At 40.1% G+C, this 19,101-nt stretch overlaps 1 protein-coding gene across 3 annotated transcripts in view; it reads left to right on the top strand.

Annotated features, from left to right (window-relative positions):
• Positions 1-19,101, top strand: part of LOC129191139 (cytoplasmic dynein 2 heavy chain 1) — an 88,062-nt gene that overhangs the window by 1,710 nt on the left and 67,251 nt on the right. For all 3 annotated transcript variants that reach the window (XR_008573149.1, XM_054794201.1, XM_054794200.1), the window contains exons 2-35: positions 5-190; positions 266-581; positions 1,535-1,653; positions 1,852-1,996; positions 2,409-2,554; positions 2,634-2,720; positions 2,807-2,941; positions 3,170-3,283; positions 3,366-3,477; positions 3,553-3,677; positions 4,447-4,622; positions 4,707-4,902; positions 4,988-5,083; positions 5,722-5,883; positions 6,013-6,111; positions 6,371-6,510; positions 6,601-6,829; positions 7,422-7,549; positions 7,926-8,041; positions 8,159-8,286; positions 8,676-8,825; positions 8,935-9,140; positions 9,274-9,429; positions 9,509-9,623; positions 9,783-9,953; positions 10,789-10,947; positions 12,914-12,987; positions 13,096-13,245; positions 13,719-13,851; positions 13,938-14,055; positions 14,135-14,247; positions 14,325-14,438; positions 14,544-14,694; positions 17,122-17,327. Coding sequence is in view for 2 of the 3 variants with exons in the window: in XM_054794201.1 (XP_054650176.1) it covers positions 8-190; positions 266-581; positions 1,535-1,653; positions 1,852-1,996; positions 2,409-2,554; positions 2,634-2,720; positions 2,807-2,941; positions 3,170-3,283; positions 3,366-3,477; positions 3,553-3,677; positions 4,447-4,622; positions 4,707-4,902; positions 4,988-5,083; positions 5,722-5,883; positions 6,013-6,111; positions 6,371-6,510; positions 6,601-6,829; positions 7,422-7,549; positions 7,926-8,041; positions 8,159-8,286; positions 8,676-8,825; positions 8,935-9,140; positions 9,274-9,429; positions 9,509-9,623; positions 9,783-9,953; positions 10,789-10,947; positions 12,914-12,987; positions 13,096-13,245; positions 13,719-13,851; positions 13,938-14,055; positions 14,135-14,247; positions 14,325-14,438; positions 14,544-14,694; positions 17,122-17,327 (4,968 nt within the window). In the remaining variant the exon portion in view is untranslated. The remainder of the gene's footprint in view (positions 1-4; positions 191-265; positions 582-1,534; positions 1,654-1,851; positions 1,997-2,408; positions 2,555-2,633; positions 2,721-2,806; positions 2,942-3,169; positions 3,284-3,365; positions 3,478-3,552; positions 3,678-4,446; positions 4,623-4,706; positions 4,903-4,987; positions 5,084-5,721; positions 5,884-6,012; positions 6,112-6,370; positions 6,511-6,600; positions 6,830-7,421; positions 7,550-7,925; positions 8,042-8,158; positions 8,287-8,675; positions 8,826-8,934; positions 9,141-9,273; positions 9,430-9,508; positions 9,624-9,782; positions 9,954-10,788; positions 10,948-12,913; positions 12,988-13,095; positions 13,246-13,718; positions 13,852-13,937; positions 14,056-14,134; positions 14,248-14,324; positions 14,439-14,543; positions 14,695-17,121; positions 17,328-19,101) is intronic.

The following is a 19,101-nucleotide window of genomic DNA, read 5'->3' as shown; positions in this document are numbered from 1 at the left end:
ACAGCAAATGTCCCAGCAAGGAAATGATGCTCGTAAGAAGTTTATTCTTACCACAACGGGAAACTTCTATGAGCTCAATGCGCCGTCCGTCTTGAATGACAGCCCAGAGCTCAACAACTTCCTGGACGATGGAAATGAATTTATCTTGTCCATCAGCAGACATGAAAACAATCTGCAGCTGTCAAATAAGGTATTCGGCATTCCTCAGGAGCAGACATACCAACAACACTTCAAAAACTATGCTTAACTCCTCTTCCCTCACCAGATTGAAGCATTGGAAGGCAGCAGAAACAAAGTGTTGGTGTTCTTCAAGCTGTACCCTACAGTGATCACAGAAGAGAACATCCATCAGAGCATCCTTGTGTCGTCCATGCTGGAGTCCCCGATCAACACTCTATACCAGGCTGTGAGACAGGTCTTTGCGCCTGTGCTGCTCAAGGATGAACGCTGGCAGTCGGCTTTTGATCCGAAGCTCGCAGGTCTTTTGAATGAGCTGGAGCTAGGTCTGGGTTCAGTGATTCGCCAGTCTGGAGCACAGCTTTCTGCCTTGAAGAAAGGCAACTCGGAAGATGATGTTTTGGGTTTGTGCACACACCCACACACAATAAATCACATTAAAGGGATAGTTTGGATTTTTTGACATGATGTTGTAGGACATCCCCATCAGCAGTGTAGCGTATGAAAAGTGACTTACCCCCACTTTGTTCCGTGAGCGGAGTTCTGGTTGTTTGTATCACTACGTGCTCTGGCCTGTTCATTGTTGTGTGAGTGTCGCAGCAGTCTTCCTCTGCTGTGGAACACACACAACAATGGACAGGCGAGATCACGTAGTGATACAAACGGAGAAGAAACAACGCAGAGCGACTGAGAAGTCTGACTTTTTAAAAACTTTTTTTGACACTTTTGAAAGCATATTGTTCTGAGAAGCCAAACGCTTTTCTCAAGTGACCCCAGCAACTAACCGGAAATACGTTCCTCCTCACCGAAATCTGACCAGAACTCTGCTCACGGAACAAAGTGGGGGGAAAGTCACTGTTGTTATGCTACACTGCTGATGGGGATGTCATACAACTTCATGCCAAAAAATCCGAACTATCTCTTTAATACCCCATAGCTTATAGTAAACACTAAATTGAACAAGGATCACTGAAATCACATATAACTGTGTTGTTAATACATTCATTCTTTGAGCCTGCCAGCTGGGATAGGCTCCAGCTCACCTGTGACTCTGCACAGTGTAAGTGGAAGACAATGAATGAATTAACTACAAATGGCAAGTGCGCAGAAGCTAGATTATCTTTAACCTTCTTTTCAGGCATTTTTATATCACCATTTGTCTTTGGTACATTATAATCCAGGCTGATGACATTGTCTAAGATAAAGCTATGCCATGTTTGAATGACTTTCAAATCTAATACTACAGTGCCCACATTGTTAGAATCTATAGAACCTATAATTGTCAGATCCCCGATGCAATTATCAAACAAACTCATACAGTATTTTTTGACGCAATATATCTCACCTCTTCACACAGGTATTCTTACCCCTAGCGATGAGTTCCTATACTGGGCAGACATCTGTGAATCTGCCAAGAAGACCGATGTGAAAGAAAGAGCTACATATTTTACTGAGCAATTTAATCTTATAGAGAAGGTATGAATCAAAAATAATTTGTATTGGTTTGAAGTGAACTGCTATGTTTAGTGCAGCATTTGCTGTACGTGCACAGGGTTTTCCTTATAGGAGATGTAAACAATATGAATTGGTCGTTAGAAATCCACCTACTGTAGCTTCTGTAAACTTGTGTTATCTCTAAGAGTGATGATAACCATGTCTTTGTGTTCTCACTAGGAGTATTGTGGTCTTGATGGCCTGTCTATGTCTGATGTTCTGGATCTGGTGGAGCAAAGCAGAGACACTTTAGATGGTGTCTGGCGGCAGCTCGATTATCAACCTTATCCAGAGACACGCATGGTCCGACTGATGGATGTTATTGGTGAGTTTTACTGACGTGAACATATACCTAAACAATGTTGCACTGCCTCAGTTCCAAAAACATTCATGTTGGGTTAATTGGAGACTCTTTAGTTGTCCATTGGTGTGAATGTGATTGTGAATGTCTGTTTGTTTACGTGTGCCCTGCAATTGACTGATGACCGTTCTGAGGTGTACCCTGTCCCTCACCCAAAGTCAGCTAGGACATAGTCCATCTCACCCATGACCCTAACGAGAACAGCAGCATAGAAAATGGATGGAAGGACTCTCAGACAGTGAATGATATTAGAATGCTTGGTTGCGAATGCCTGGAATGGCAGAAGATTAATTAAACATAATAAAACCGTGTGATAGTAAAGAACTGAGAACGCGGAATGGGATATTTCTCTTAGGTTTATTTTTCCTTTTACAAGGTGGATCCCTTGGCCGTTACGTCCAAAAGAAGCTGAGTGATCTCAAAATCTTTGAGCAGCCATTTGTGTCTGTGAGGGAGAGCTTGAAGACAGGTGTTACTATCTGTGAGCAGTGGGTTGCAGCTTGTGAGAATCTGACTGGACAGGTATGATAGACCAAAACATTTAAAAGGAAATCTATGTACAAAATATTACTTCAGTAGCATACTTCAATGAAATTGTCAGGTGTGGAAGAGACACGCACCTCATGCCTGGAAGGGAAATAAACACTGCCCACAAACCTTGCACTGCCTAGGAAAACGATTGGACGAGGTAAGGTATTCATCTCTCTCTATCTATTCATCTATCATCCATCCATCCATCCATGGACTGCCCTACTGTTTTACTATATTCTTCAGGTGTTGTCGCTGCGGATTTTCCATGAGAAGCTACTGCGTTTGTTACCAGCAGGAAAGCAGCAGGCTCTGACTTCTGATTGTGTTTTTGAACCATTCTCTGGCCTCAACCCTCTCCACTACAACCCTTACACTGAGGTTAGTTGAGGACTGTGCATGTACATGTCAGCTTGTGTAACCTGAAAGTTAGTTCCTTAATTGTCATATTTAACTGCAATCAATTTGATGATCCACTACATCACCACTCAACTGCGTAATGCTCTTTGTAAAGGTGGATTTTTGTTGCATGTTGAAGTGTTTTGTTAATGCGGTTCCTACTTTATTCAGTTGACCTTTTTCTGTTGATTATTGCACCCATCCTTGTAGCCTCTTTGGAGGGCGGCAGTGGCTCAGTTTGAGCGCATGATGGCTCCATCAGAGCGGGAGGTGGCAGGAAGACTAAAGAGCTACATTGCTGATGTACAAGACAACCCTCAACAGGTATTTTTAAAAGCTGTGGTTACAGTTGTGGTGGTTTGTTGTTGACGTGCGCTCACGACATTTGCATGTTTGTTTTTCCTAGCTGTTGCAGGTGTTTCAAAAGCACAAAGAGTTAATCAGGCGCCCCGCTGTTAGGAATGAGCTGCAGTCAGAGAGAGACACTCTACTGGCCAGAGTCCTGGATTACAACAAAGGTATACAAAAGTACAGCATCTTCCAAATCTCATAATTTCTTTGTGTTACCTGAAATTTGATACTTCTAATTCTAGGCTTGAAGACAGATTTTGAAAGTCGCTGCCATGGAAGTCCAGGAGAGAAGTCTGGGCCACTCATTGGCAGAAACCTCTCTGACGTGGTCAACAAAATTGTCTGGGTGCAGCACATTATCCATAAGGTAGCTTTTTTTGAGCACACACTCTCAATAGTCTCAGTCATACTCGTGGCATTATTTATATAAATCTCACAGAGGTCAGGGCATTAACTGGAAGAAGGAGATGACTGGAGAAAGGCTGTTATTTCTGGAGTTTTATGAGTTTTTACTACACAACAACTTAAGTGCATGACAAAGTGGAACGTAAAATTGATCTCCCTTCGGTAGGCTCTCAACATGGTCATTTGTGAAGTGTATTGTACAACACAGCGGCAACAGCATTAATTGAGAATTACAGAATTAAGAATTACAGTAGATAAAGCTGCTGGACACTGACCACACATGATACTTCAAATGTAGCTACTGCCATTTTGTGAAGGCAATTATTAGTTAAGTAATTAATAGTTAATTAATAGTTATTTGTTTTTGTAGACCATGCAGCTGGCGACTGTAGGAGATTATCTAAGAAAGCTGTTGTTTGCTACATTGCTCATATATATTTGATATCCAGTTACGTCCACAAGTATTTGGACCGCAAGTGATTTTTTTATTTTTAAAAAGACACACAATTAAGATAACTATTTTAAAAAATGCAGAAAAAAGATTCCAAGTGGAATGGAATCCTCTGTGTGTGTCCTACTAATTATTTACTCTTTTAGTGTATCAGAATCACTCTTGCGCAAAAGGTCACTAACTCAAGAAAGCTACGGTATTTATTGACTTTTTCTACTGTGTTTTTAAAATTTCATATTGCTTGAGATTGACTTTTTAAAAATGTTTCATTTGTTTTCAGGTAGAAGACTGTGTCCGCATTTCTGAGGCTTTGCTGTCGGATCTGTCAGGTTTCAAAGGGTTCGTGCATTTCTGTGATGACCTACTGGAGATTCTGAGGGCTTATGAACAGGATCAGTTTGATGACTGGTCCAGAGATGTCTTATCTGGTTTGGCTGATCCAAAGTCAGGACTCAGGTGTGCACACTTTACTTATTAACACTGCAAGTATATCTTCTATACTTCTGTGATATAAAATAGTTATATTATTTCTTGCTTTAGTCTCCAGGCAAGTAATCGAGTGATGGAATTGGACCATGTGGATGGCAGGCTGAAGATCCATTATTCCGACAGATTGGTCAGTCTGCTAAGGGAGGTCAGGCAGCTCTCTGCTCTAGGCTTTGCTATTCCTGCCAAGATCCAGCTGGCTGCCAGTACTGCAGATAAATTCCACAGGCAGGCCATTGTTCTCAAACAGGTGACATTTATTCTGGGTATTTTGCCTTCTGCATCACTGAATCTGTCTCATGTTCACAATGTAACATAGTTGTGCAATGTCGTAGGTGGCAAATTTCTACAACACCATTGACCAGCAGATGATTCCTTCTCAAAGACCAATGATGCTCACTCTTGCATTGGCCTTTGAGCAAGTCATCAAGGTACTGTGCATGGTTGAAAGCCAGTCTGAATGACGATTTCTGGCATGTTGAAAAAGCATTAAGGACCTAATGTGCACATTTTGCTCCTTTTCATTTGTAAATTTTCTTTCAAGCAACTATGGAATTTAGGGGTGACGAGGTCACACACGATTAAAACATGACAAGATTTCTCATACAAGAAAAGCTTGTGAGAACCGGAGCATCCAGAAGCCAATCAGACTGAACTATGGCATTTCTACTATGAAGGATAAGACAGTATAGAAGTGGTAGGGTGCGAGGCATTATTGGAAGTTAAACAGCTGCTAGCTACTTGTTGATGTCCAAGCAGAAGCTGTAGTCATTGTACATTTGATCTACTTTACTTAAAGATTTGTCAGATCAACGCACATAGATGTTCGGACTTGTCTGCACCTTTAATTACTGAGCGGTTCTACTGACGCTCATTGCATTTGACAATGTCAGTGCCAGCTTTCAAGCACCGGTTCCGTTTCATATCACACCTCATACATAGAAGAGATGTGTGTTGACAATACAGCGACATGGTCACTATATGTAGCAAGTAAGGGTGCGCTTTTAAGTGTTTCTTGCATCATGCATGTATTCTTCTTTTATTTGATAAAATCTCTTCTTTGCTTCAGAACCCACGCTCTCAGTCAAAGGACTCAGGCGGTAAACTTCACATCACCTGGGACAATCCTAAAGAGTTGGAGGTGTACATCTCCAAGCTGCAGTCTGCCACTGAAAAACTATCCACGGAGAACAGGAAGCTACGCAAATGGCACACAGATTTTATTGACAAGGTTGTAGATCTATCACATTGGTACTGGAAGGAAAAGATTATAACTGTTATTGTACATATACTGTATGTAGAATACTGTAAATGATTCCAGACTTGCTTCATTTCTCATTTTTTGAGTGTGTTTCCACAGGTTGTGACACTGATGAATGTTGACTTGTTGAGACATCAGCAGCGGTGGAAAGAAGGCCTCCAGGAGCTCCGTACTGGCTTCTCCACTCTGGAGGCTCAGGTATTGATCGCCACTGGGGAGAAAACAGAAAAATCCTCATAAGTGTGTGCGCTGGTGCTATGAGACGCAGTACTAGCATATACTTGGATATGAACAACCTTCATTCATCTAACAGAAAATTAAACAAATTAAGTAGCAACCAATATATTGATGTCCTTTACCATCACATCAATGTATCTCTCTATTGGATGTATACTAATAATGGATTAATTAACATTCTGAAGACTCACTCATGATACACAAACTTCTTTGAAATCAGGGCTTTAGTTCTGATGACATGCGGGCATGGCGTCAGCACTGGAATCACCAGCTCTACAAGGCTCTTGAACACCAGTACCAGACTGGACTGGAAGCTCTGAACAAGAACCTACCTGAAATACACATTGATCTCACTTTCAAGTTAGTGCAAATCCTTCATTTGTGTTACTTTGTTGTCTGATTGTGTGAATTTCACAAAAGAGATGTACCCTGTGTCCTTCCACTAAGTAGACAAGGCCGATTGCAGTTCCAACCTTCATTCGAAGAGGTGCGAGCACGCTATTACAGGGAGATGAAGAGGTTCATCTCGATCCCGAACCAGTTCAAAGGTGTCAGCGCACCAGGGGATCAGGTTATCTTCAGTGCTATGATTGACAGGAATGCTTCTGGATTCCTCACCATCTTCAGCAAGGGAGAAGATCTTTTCAGCCGCCTGCAGACTATCCTACACAAGTACAAGGTACCAGGTTTATTGATTACCATAACAGGCCTATATATGCAGAAAAGTAAGCACATTGAAATGACCCATTACACGATAATAACCTCTAGTAAACATGATGTCAATGGGATTAAAAATGCCCTTGAGCGTTTCATGGCATACAAAAGTTTTGCGAGGATTTTACATACATACTGTACATATATTGCAAGGATGAATCTTATCAATGCAATGTTTTTCACATTACAGTATCTGATATGTAGAGTTTGAGCTGCCTTGGCAGAAGTTTGCTTTGAGAACTGTACTTTTTCTTAAACTCATGATTACATTATTTTGTTCTTTAAAGCACTTCATTGGCATAGAGACGGAGTGCTGTTTTCTTTCAAATGTCATACTTCTGTTTTTTCTGATGTTATTAGCATGTTTCGCTTTCCCAAGTGAGAAACACAGGAATATCTTTGAAAGGGAAATCCCACTCTCTTGGGGTTCTTTTTTGTGAGTTATCTTTGTCCTTGTTGAAATGTCAGTGATTTGACTTCTGATCCAGTTACATTTAAAATGAGGAAGTATGCACATCACAGTTTCTTTGTGCCATTGTTTGTGTTGTGTGTTGTAGGAGTGGGTGGTGCTGGGCCAGGTGGATTTAGAGAAGTTTGTGGAGAAACACCTGACCTCTGTGCAGGATTGGGAGAGAAATTTCAAGGCTTTGAAAGCCAGAGGAAAAGAATTAGAACGCCTGCCAAGGTACATATGACACGTACAAACGGTATTAAAAGTACAATCTTGAATTAAATTCAGTAATATGGCTCTAAGCAGAAAAGGCAACACCTATAAACACAAAAATGAACATGTTTATAACAATATAATTTAGTGTAACATCTCTATAACAATATTTCATTATTGTGCAGTTTCAAGTATATTTAAAAAACATTTATCATAACGTTTAAAGCATTGCAACACCACTACTGGGTAGCAATTCCTGTCAACAGTTAACACCATACTCATGAACATATTACTACAGTAACAATCCTGAATAAAACTCTGCAGTTATCGAACAAGAATAAGAAATTATTTCTGCTTCAAAACTAACGCAAAGAATGTATCTTTCTGTTTTTGTCAGCCAGGAGAAGGTGGACTGTATCACAGTGAACTGTGAGCCACTAAAAACTGCCATTGATGGCCTGATCCAGAGGCTCTTTGACCTGCTGCTCATGTCGCTCAGAAAGTCCATACAAGGTAACCACAATAACAACAATTGTTACTTCTTAATTAAGAACTTGGTCCCTGGGTAACTGAACAGTATGCATCATTCATGTTGTTTGATGACATCCCTTTTGCTCTGCCTCCTTTAAGGCCACACGCAGGCCATAGACAGTTTTGTGTCTGAGTCCATGGAGACGTTGTCCACACGACCGGAAAATATTGAAGAAATTAGTGCATCCAGTGGCAAATATAACCAGATAGTTGCCCGCAAACCTGAGGTATTAGCCACATACTCAAGAACTTACAACAAAATATACAGTTGCACTCAAAACTATTCAACCCTCATTGTCAATTATTACGTTTATATGCAAACTTCAGAAACTGCAATAGTTGCAATAAACTAACTAAACAAAAACCATGTAAATTGGTCAACACATTTATTATTACAAACAGTCTGATTTTTTAAAATCTATTTGGAAGTGTGTACATTTTCAAAATAAATACATTTACAATGAGGGTTGGACTATTTCGTGTGCAGCTGTAGTGCTACTGCAGCTGGCTCCAGTGCACTCATGGATCCGAACAGCACCATTTATTTTCTATTTGAATACACTGAAATATTCTGCATCGCATGGAAAGTGACAACTGTATGGGTATATATGATTAGATCCTACCTCAGTTCAAGTCGATGGAGGAGAAGAATCGTTTGCTGCGTGTAGTATCTGGTGCGGGCCTGGACTCCTTGTCCCCCCTGAGGGCCAAATGGGATAAGCTAGAGCTTGTCATGGAGAGCCATCAGCTCATGATCAAAGATCAGGTATGACATATGTGCACAAAACTTCACGGCACACATTTAGTGCAACTACCTGCAGTATATCTACCGGTAGTTATCTGTCTTTAATATTTCCAATGTACCGTATCCTAAGGTGGAGGTGATGCGGAGTCATACCACTGATCGCATCAATGCCTACAGGGCAGATTTGGAGCGTTTTAAGGCCCGCTGGGACCAACTGAAGCCCAAAGATGAAATGCTTGAAACTGATGATCATGCTGCCCTCCTTGCCAGTCTTCAGACTATCCGGGATAAACAGCAAGAGTTCCAGGAGCTGGAGTTAGTGCGCAATAAACTAATGTAAGGAGTTATTTTGGAGTTTATATAGTTAGCATAATTAAAATGCTTTTGTGCAAGAGGATGCATGGATTCAGATCTTGCAATTCTATGCATGTAAGTCCTCCACTTCTCACCTTTCTTCATCTCTCCTCAGGGACGATTGTGCCTACTTCGACCTAGAGGTGTCTACTTTCCCCCTTGCAGAAGAGACGAAACAAGACATGGAGGAATACAGCCAGATGTGGGGTCTGTACGAGGAGTGGCACCAAGGTTTCACAGAGAAGGCTCAGGAGGACTGGATCTCATTTAGGTACAGGCAGCAGCTCCAACATGAACAATCGATTCCAACTTTTGACCCTTTCTTTGAATGTTTTTTTTCTGTTTTACAGGAGCAAGACATATTTGTTTGAGGAATTTCTTTTTACATGGCAGGACAAACTTCGGAAGCTGGATCAACCTACAGCCATTTCTGTTAAATTGCAAGAAGAAGTGGATAAATACAAGGTACACAATGTAGATTGTTGTAGAGTGTAGATTGCTGATGGGAATGTCTTCAGTTCAACTAGAGTTTTAGTTTCAACATATTTAGCTATCAGGGCTGCTTTCTTTGTGATGTGTTTAAATAAAAACAACACTTTAACAACTTTCCATCTATGTGTTCAGAATATCGTTCCGGTGCTGAAGTATGTGCGTGGGGAACACCTGTCCCAGGACCATTGGTTGGATATGTTCCGTTTGCTTGGTCTTCCAAGAGGGATGACTTTAGAAAGGCTCACCTTTAATGACCTCCTCGGAGTGGCGGATAACATTATAGCAAAGGCCTTAGAGCTTAAGGTACACACGTGCACACATACAGACATATCTACATTGTGTAATTAGGGGGACAGGAGCTCATCCTAGCATTTTCCTTGTGTGGATTGACCAAAATGTCCAGATAGAAAGACAAAACACACACACACACACACACACACACACACACTTTTTTAAAATGACCATTATTATTGCAGTAAGGGTTAAGCGACACTAGAGGGCAGATGCAACAGGAAAATGAAAAGATTTACACCCATCCAGCACTGAAGAAGTTTGACCCCCATCCTTCCATCCTCATTTCCTACATCATACTGTATAAGATGTTTGTAAACAACAGCTATTGGCCATTAGGTACACCCACACAATGTAATTTAATCGCAAGAGCTGTGTCAAAAAAAATTGCCTAACAAAAATGATAATTCTTAGTTTTGATTCTGTCAGAGAGTTTTTTTTTTAATTGTAGGTGTATAGTAGCTTGCTCTTGGACTGCACTGCATCAAAATGAATAGTGGTAAATCAATTAATTCCATGCATTTTTGCATCTCCTTTCAAAAGTCAAACAGGTAAGTGGAAAAAAAAAAATCACACTGATTCACTGCAAGAGCAAATGTTTTGAATAATTTTCTCTCGTTAATAGTCCTTCTCCCCTCTCCCTGATGTACCCCTTTGTATTGACGATAGTAAACAAAATTTCAGGGAGGTCTTTGAAATACGAAAGAAAAAAAAATACTCTAATCAAATCAAATGAGGAGGTGTTCATGTTTACATTATGGTAATAAGTTCAAGCTGTCATAAAGTGGAGTCAAGTAAGAGAACCCATCCTCATGCTTGGATAAAAGTGTGTATTTTGTGTATGTAGGATCTGAACAGCCGCGCCCAGGCAGAGGTGACAATCAGAGAAGCCCTGAGGGAGTTGGATTTGTGGGGAGCTGCAGCTACCTTCAACCTCACAGAGTACAGTGGTATCAGTGGCAGCACTCTGACCATCATTAAGGACTGGAAGGATATCGTCAGCCAGGTAGAGGCACAACCAAATATGCAAAAAATGCTATCAGGACAAGATAGTGTTTGGCCGCAAGGAAGACTTTAATTCATTCCACATTCACATTAAATGTGACTACCCAGCCTTTTGTGTGTGTTTTTGTTGGTTATGGAGGGCGTTTTGAAAGGACAATGGAACAGGGAGAGAATAAAAAATTTATACTGAGGGGCTCAGCAAGGTACCGGTTGGTACACCAAATACAGTATGTCATATTGAAATTGATATCTTCTGGGATGGGATTATATATATTCTTTATATTTACGGTGTATAAACCACCATTTTTTTTCTTAAACTTTGACCCCTGTGTCTAATTTATAAATTCTAATCTCATGACATCTCCTTTACTTCAGAACTACTACTAATTGTTTAAATACTGTGCCGCTCCGAGGTCAGTGAGGAAATGATAGCTCTTGCTTTGGTAGGTGCAAATCACAAGGTAATCATGCACGCACGACAAGCTTGTCGCCCCCTGGAAATCGCAAGAGGTCATTATTCAATGTAACAATCTGACTCACGGTGTCATTTTACGAGGAACGGTAAACTCATCACACAGCAACCCAACACTCCAAAGGTATACCTATGAAATATACAAACAAGTACCAATACAAGATTAAAATGAAAGAAATAACTATTTTAACATTTTCCCATAATGCATTGCGTCCGAGCAAAGCATTCATTGGTGTCTGCCGGAGTGCTGAAATGATGTCAGCTTCCCTCTGGCTCCCTCTGATGGACAAAGGCAGCATTGCAGCACCATTCAATTCTTTGTACGCTTGTCCAGACAAAGTGCATTATGGGAAAATGTTAAAATAGGAGTTTTTTTCATTTTAAACTTGCATTGCTACTTGTTTGTATATTTCTTAGGTAAACATTTTGTGTGTTAAGTTACTATGTGATGAGCTTAGCTTTCTTTGTAAAATGACACCGTGAGTCAGACTGTAATATTGAGTAAAGATCTCGTGCAATTTCTAATGGGTTCACAAGCACGTTGTGAGTTTTTTCATAGCTTATGATTGGCTCCTGTCAAATAAAGAGTTGCCTCGTCCTCACTGACTCTTGCGTGCTACATATATATGCCATTTTATGACGTGGACATGTGCGGCTTATAGTCCGGTGCGGTTCATATTTGTATAAATCTGTTTTTTCCTCTAAATTTAGTGGGTGCTGCTTATAAACCGGAATTCATGCAGTGTGTGCATGTTTACATTTTGTGTACTCTATTTATAACGGTGCTCAGTATTCCAACATGGCCTTCTCTCTTTTAATTGAAAACATGTTTTTGTTAAAGCATTGAATGATTTATGAGACTATATTTATCAACGCCCCACTAGGTAGAGCTATTATTGTGTGTTCATGCACTGTCTTGCATACATTATTCTTTGAAACATACAAGACATACAGGAGATGTGAGCCGGAATACATAGAGGTCATCTACAATCCTGCATTTCTTGTTGTTTTGTTTCTATGTGACATTTAAAATGCAAAGCTTAAGCACCCTTGAAATGATTTTGACCAAAAAAATCCTTATTACCGGATGTCCTTATGAATACCTGTGAGCAGACTGAGCTATTGTTCCACTTTATTTAAATCTGCTTTACCCCCTTTTGAAAAATCCCTTTGTGAGATGGCAGGGAGATTTATACACCCAGATATCATTTAAAGGCCACTGGTTGTAGGAGTGTAGTATATTTATTGAGCAGTGACTTACTGCCTGAAAGCATGATGATACTGTTTTTGCTGGTTAGAAAACTGCAGTCTGTATGCACAGCAGTTTGTTTGTACTATACTGTAATACTTTAGTCCAGGCACATCATTTACATGACTTTTAATCTAGATTAAACGTAATTGCTACACACGTAGCTATCAACAGACACCATTACTGTAGATGAAATCTTTAGAGTGCAGTCTATGTCAGCTTTATCACCACTCTGTGTCCATTCAGGTAGGAGATAACCGCTGTCTGCTGCAGTCTCTGAAGGACTCTCCCTATTACCGCAACTTCCACGACAAGGTCAGGTGAAAGTGTGGATTGTTGTTTTTTGTTTGGATAAACATCAACAAGCAATAGTAATAATGTGTATACAGTATATGATCATTATTTGTACGTCTTTATGTACAGGTCAGCCTGTGGGAAGTTCGTCTGTCAGACTTAGATGAATACCTGCTGAGTCTGAATGCCATCCAGAGGCGATGGGTTTATTTGGAGCCTATCTTTGGACGGGGAGCATTGCCCCGAGAGGAGGCCCGCTTCAAACGGGTTGATGAAGACTTTAGGTGACGTGGAGCGTCTGAGGCTTTGTGAGAGGATGGCAGATTTAATTATTAATTACATTTAATTATTAATTTATCAATATGTGTTTGGGCTGTACCCTGTTAGATCACTGTTAGACTTGGTTGTTCATCTTTTTGGACAATTCTATGCTGCGTTTTGTGAAGGCCCTATTCTGTTCCAACATGACTGTACCCCCTGCACAAAACAAGGTCCAGAAATGCATGCTTTCAAGTAAAATAGCTGGAATGAACTGGATTAGACTGTTGGGAGCTAGCAGGCCCTCCGTCAGGTCCAAGATCAGTGACTGTTGACCTCACACAAAAAAAAGTGGAAGCTGACTATAATTTTTCCATTTTCACTTCCTGTAGGTGTATTTACCAGGTGTCCAAACACCCTGGTCCCTGTAGTGTCAATTGTTTCAATGGTGAGATATGTGCTATAACAATTCATGAGAAAAACATTCTGTATACTACAGGGCTATCATGTCAGACATTCAGAGGGACAACCGAATCATTTCTCTGTGCTCAAGAGCTGGCATCAGAAACTCCTTGGTCACCATAATGGACCAGTTACAACGCTGCCAAAAGTCACTCAATGAGTTCCTAGAGGTACAGACACACCAAGAACACAAACATACCACATCCTTACACACAGATAACCTTTTATTTCCCATGTTTATGTGTGACTGTTATAGGAGAAGCGCTCTGCTTTCCCAAGATTTTATTTCATAGGCGATGATGATCTGTTGGAGATTCTTGGTCAGGCCACAAACCCTACTGTCATCCAGTCACACCTCAAGAAACTCTTTGCTGGTCACATAACGTTATTCTCAAAAATGTTAGTAGTGGGTACCATTCAGTCCTTGCTAATCAATGTATATTATCTGAACAGGCATCCATAGTGTTGTGTTTGATGAGCAGTGCCAGCACATTGTGGCCATCTGTTCCTTGGAGGGAGAGATGGTACCGCTCAGAAATACTGTTCTTATCTCCAGCCTTGTGGAGGTAAGCCAGCTACGATGGCTGCTATTTATATCAAATAAGTGTGCTACGCAGTGGTTCTGAATAAATGGCCTTTCTAGGTGTGGTTGAATGACCTGTCTAATGAGATGAAGGGGACTTTGAAGCAAATGCTGTATGAATGTGTGACAGCAGGGAAACAAGGGGAAGTGGACCCCTCCCGTTATCCATCACAAGTACGCATACACACACTTTTTTTTTTATTCAGATGTTTCTATTTTTGTTTCATTTTTAACTCTATTCTGTACACTTTGTCGTAAAAAGTATGCATTTTATTTTAGATTTTGTGCCTCGCCGAGCAAATCCAGTTTACGGAAGATGTGGAAAGAGCTCTTAAGGAACAGAATCTGCAGCAGCTGGAGTTAGAACTCAATGCCAAACTGGAACATTACACTACAGTTGACACCGCCTCTGACGACCACACAAATACAGGTATGGTAGTTCTATATGCTTTGCGGTGGATGATTACCATGTTGACCTGCATATAAAACGACCTCTTTTAATCATATTTTATAGCTGCTCCACAGTTGTTTGATGACTCTTATAGTCGCTTGGTGCCACCTGTTGGTTTGCATGTATAAATCTGTAGACCCCAAATATAAGATGACCCATGTATTTCAGACTGTTTTCTAAGTAACATAAAGTCTTATTTTCCGGTCGGTCTATCGATATCATAGAACTTCTTGCTTTTTGAGTTATTTTCTGACACAAACTTGTTCAACATCCCCCTGTACCTTCAGTTAAATATGAATTTGAACCAACCACATTTCTCACATTATATACCATCTGATTTGCATTTCACAGTCCCTGCTCCATTTGCCGCTCGTGTGTTTGTGCAGTCCATATTTACTTGCTACAAACAACACATTAACATGAACCTACTTAACATCTTACTTTTAGTAACCGTGGTTGTTTGCAGGGAGAGATTATGATTTGCAAATTGAGGAGCATGTGTATTGAAGGCTTAAAATTGACAGGATCATTAGCTGAGAACATAATCTCATTGTAAAACTGTTTACTGTTTTTATTAGATAAAGCCACAAATAGGATTTTTATCTGACCTGATCAAGTTATCTCCTGCTACCTGGTTTAATTCAACCTACGCAACTACAGTATTGACATATACTTTTATACATCTTAGGGTCCAGTTAAGGGCGTTGTTTTGCTTTATCAGAGTAGCATATTTCGATCGATCGATCCATCTTCTTCCGCTTACCCGAGGTCGGGCCGCAGGGGCAGCAGCCTAAGCAGGGAAGCCCAGACTTTCCTCTCCCGGCTACTTTATCCAGCTCCTGCCGGCGGATCGAGAGGCATTGCCAGGCCAGTTGAGAGACATAGTCTCTTCAACGTGTCCTTAGTCTTCCCCAAGGCCTCCTACCAGTAGGATGTGCCTGGGAGGCATCCTGACCAGATGCCCGAGCCTCCTTATCTGGCTCCTCTCAGTTCGGAGGAGCAGCGGTTTTCCTGGATGACAGTGCTTCTCACCTTATCTCTAAGGGAGAGACACCCTACAGAGAATACTCATTTCAGCTGCTTGTACCTGCGATCTTGTCCTTTTGGTCACTAACCAAAGCTCTTGACCAAAGGTGAGAGTGTAGGAACTTAGATCAACTGGTAAATTGAGATCTTTGCCTTTCAGCCCAGCTCTCTTTTTTTTTATGCTAACAATATTCACATGTGTTTTTCAATATTTTTCTCTATATAATTTAAGATGGCACAAGATGCTGTACAGTGGGTCCCCACTTTTCGTGGGGTTATGTCTAGGGCCATCAATGATTTGCAAAAAAAATTGCAACCCATAAACATAAAAAAATATATATATATTTTTGACATATGGCTCGCTCCTCCTCCTCCGCCAAACCCATTTGCTAATTTAAGTAAAAGTGACTGTTGGGTCTGTGTAACTTTTGGTCATTGAATTGTCTTCATGAATGGGAATTGAAAACCAAAAATCATTGGTTCATTTGACTTTAATTTTAAAATACAGAAAATAAAAATGAAATGTTCTTTTTTGGTGTCTAAAGGTAGTAACTGCATCTAAAAACTATTGTTATATTTCATATAACAAAAAATAAAATCAACAGAAAGGAAAAAGACAGATGTTTTTCTCAACATTCGGCCAACGCATTTTCAATGCAAGAGCGTGAATGGTTACAACTGCGCCTGTTGTCGTATTTCTTATACAGTATGTGGGTTCAAGCAGACGGCAAGGCGTATTATTCCACATGCCAGCTTTCTTTATTCACGACTGATTGCAACAACCGCAACCTCCTGGTCCGTTTGGCAATCCTCGGGCCAACTCTGCAACACTTACTGTATTTGGTAAAGTCTGGTCTTCAAAATAAAGGCACGCCAGCACAATGTAACTTGGTTACACCACACTTGTATGCCTATGTTTTTGGAACCATATAATCAGGAATGATTTTAGACATGGCAAAATGAGACCTTACTGTATCTCTGCTTTTTCTGGCACAAGGTACAGCACGGCCTACAGGCCAGTCCGCGGTGTGCATTTACCTAAAATTCAATGTAGTTATTCACAAATTTATTGCCTGAAAATTTCCCGCCTGGTGGTTGGGGACCCCTGGTGTAAATAACTTGCATGCCTGAAGAAGTTAACATTGACATTGATCCTGATTGTTTTTCTCACTAATTTATACAGCAATTTTTTCAATAAACAATATTCTTGTTAAAACACTATTCAGTCTGTTGAATTGAATTAAGTCTACTGGTAACTGCAAAGCTTTTTGACAGTTTTTTGTTCAGTTGATATTATCGTTTCCATATTGTTTACTTTGCTTATGCGTTACATTTCATTCATAATTTATCACATTATTTTCTTCATTTGGTTTTGTGTAGACACTGGCATTCTGCAGCTGAAATTGAAGGCCTTGATTCTGGACATTATTCACAACATCAGTGTAGTGAAGCAGCTGAAACAGGCAGGAGTCAGCAGCCTTGATGCTTGGGCCTGGCAGAAGCAGCTCCGTTTTTACATGGGCCCAGACAAGTGCTGCCACATTCATATGGTAGATGCACAGTTCAGCTATACGTACGAGTACCAGGTGGGTAACTATAACTTGTTATTCTTTCTCTTACTCATGTGCTAATGTCTTTCTTGAAACAATTCACCTCCTGGACACATTCAGAGGGAAGCTTCTCCTTGAGCAGTAGATCTGTGAGGATCACACTCAATTCCAAAACGTAATCATTGTGCTAAAGTGGTGTAAAGTCATCTAATCTGACTCATTTGAATCATTTTATAGATTTCTACCTTTCAATGGAGAGCAGTCTTCCGCCAAGGCTCTCCTAATTTGGATCAGGATCGAAATGCGCACCTTCATAGATACCCAGCTTCTGTGAAGTACTGTACAAAAGTTTTAGGCCACCGATCATTGTGTTGTTTTAATGAACTTTTTCACAGCAATCATTTTGCCGCAGTAAATGGACAGACACAATTAGCAGGATTACACTAAAAATATAAAACCAACCTCCAAACCTTGTAGATTAAAGATGATTCATTACATTTTGGATAAATGGGCTAATTAATTACAGTTAATTATTATTAGTTTGAGTCACTATGGCATCAAATGGATGGTCCACCCCTCAGAATGAGACCCCCTGTCTGTTTCTTATCCTCCGTGAACCAGGAAGTACGCTGCTAATTAAATAACAGATGGATGAACAAACAAAATTACTCTCCACAATGCGTTTTTTCAGTTTTATTTCAGCCTCAGTAGAGGTCTGCCTCTACTAAGTCACATTCTGGTTTCATGTGGTCATTACAGTATTAATGCATCTAATGGTGGCCTAAGACTTTTCCACTGTACAAGTATGCCTGAAATTTAAGTCCTTTGACGTATCAATGAAAAAGATGATGGATTTGTACCAAATTGTAATAGGTTCCCTTTAATTAAACCATGTCCCAAACCTACGTTTCATTTTCAGATGGCCCAATTTATTACCATTAGGCAAATAAAGAAATGCGAATAAATGCATTCATTGATACTCTATTGATTGCTGCCATGCTCACTTTCATTCATTTCTTTATTCATTCCATCCATCCAAACATTTGCTGGGAAGTTTTACATCACGCTGAGCACCATTTAGTTTGGAAAGAACAGCTGCATAATCATACTCATGGTATCGCGTAGTAAACACAATGTACCGTATTTCCTTACATTTTTGGCGGTGCATGATGAAAAGTTATTTTTGAAAATGCTTTTCATTGTGCAGTGGCATCAACAGAAGGTTCATCCATGATTACAGCGGTATAATTTGTAATAGACTCTGTAGAAGGAATACGTTTGGAATACGGTTGTGCGAGACACAACATGAGTAATAAAACATGAAAAGCAAAAAAAAAAGTTGTGTTTAGAAATTAGGGCTGTCAAATGATTAAAAAGCTAAACTAAACCAAACGAAAACCAAACCAAATATGTTAATCAAATTAATCCCAGTTAATTAATTAATTATGATTAACCACCATTTGCAACTATGTGTGAAATATGCCTGTTTTTACTTTACTTTATTGAATGAACAAAAAGATAAATGACAGGACACAGTTATATTTGTATGTGTTAACGGCTCCAAATGAACTTAAAATTTAACTCCAGCTAGTCTGAAAAGTCATTAGTCACTAGTTTCTTTAATAGCAGCACAACATTTGATACACACGTTTGGAGTGTAGATGTGTTTTCTGGGATTTCCGAGCATACTTAAATGCATCAAATTGTACTTCTGCAGTCAGAGTTACGTTAGTGAGTGATAATCCACTTATTGTTTTTCTTTGTCTTTCTGCTTATTTAGACCACACATACACGCACAATCTAGATATTA

Source organism: Dunckerocampus dactyliophorus, chromosome 12 (assembly GCF_027744805.1).
Source record: "Dunckerocampus dactyliophorus isolate RoL2022-P2 chromosome 12, RoL_Ddac_1.1, whole genome shotgun sequence".
Lineage (NCBI taxonomy): Eukaryota > Metazoa > Chordata > Actinopteri > Syngnathiformes > Syngnathidae > Dunckerocampus > Dunckerocampus dactyliophorus.
This window is presented reverse-complemented; position numbering and strand designations above follow the sequence as displayed.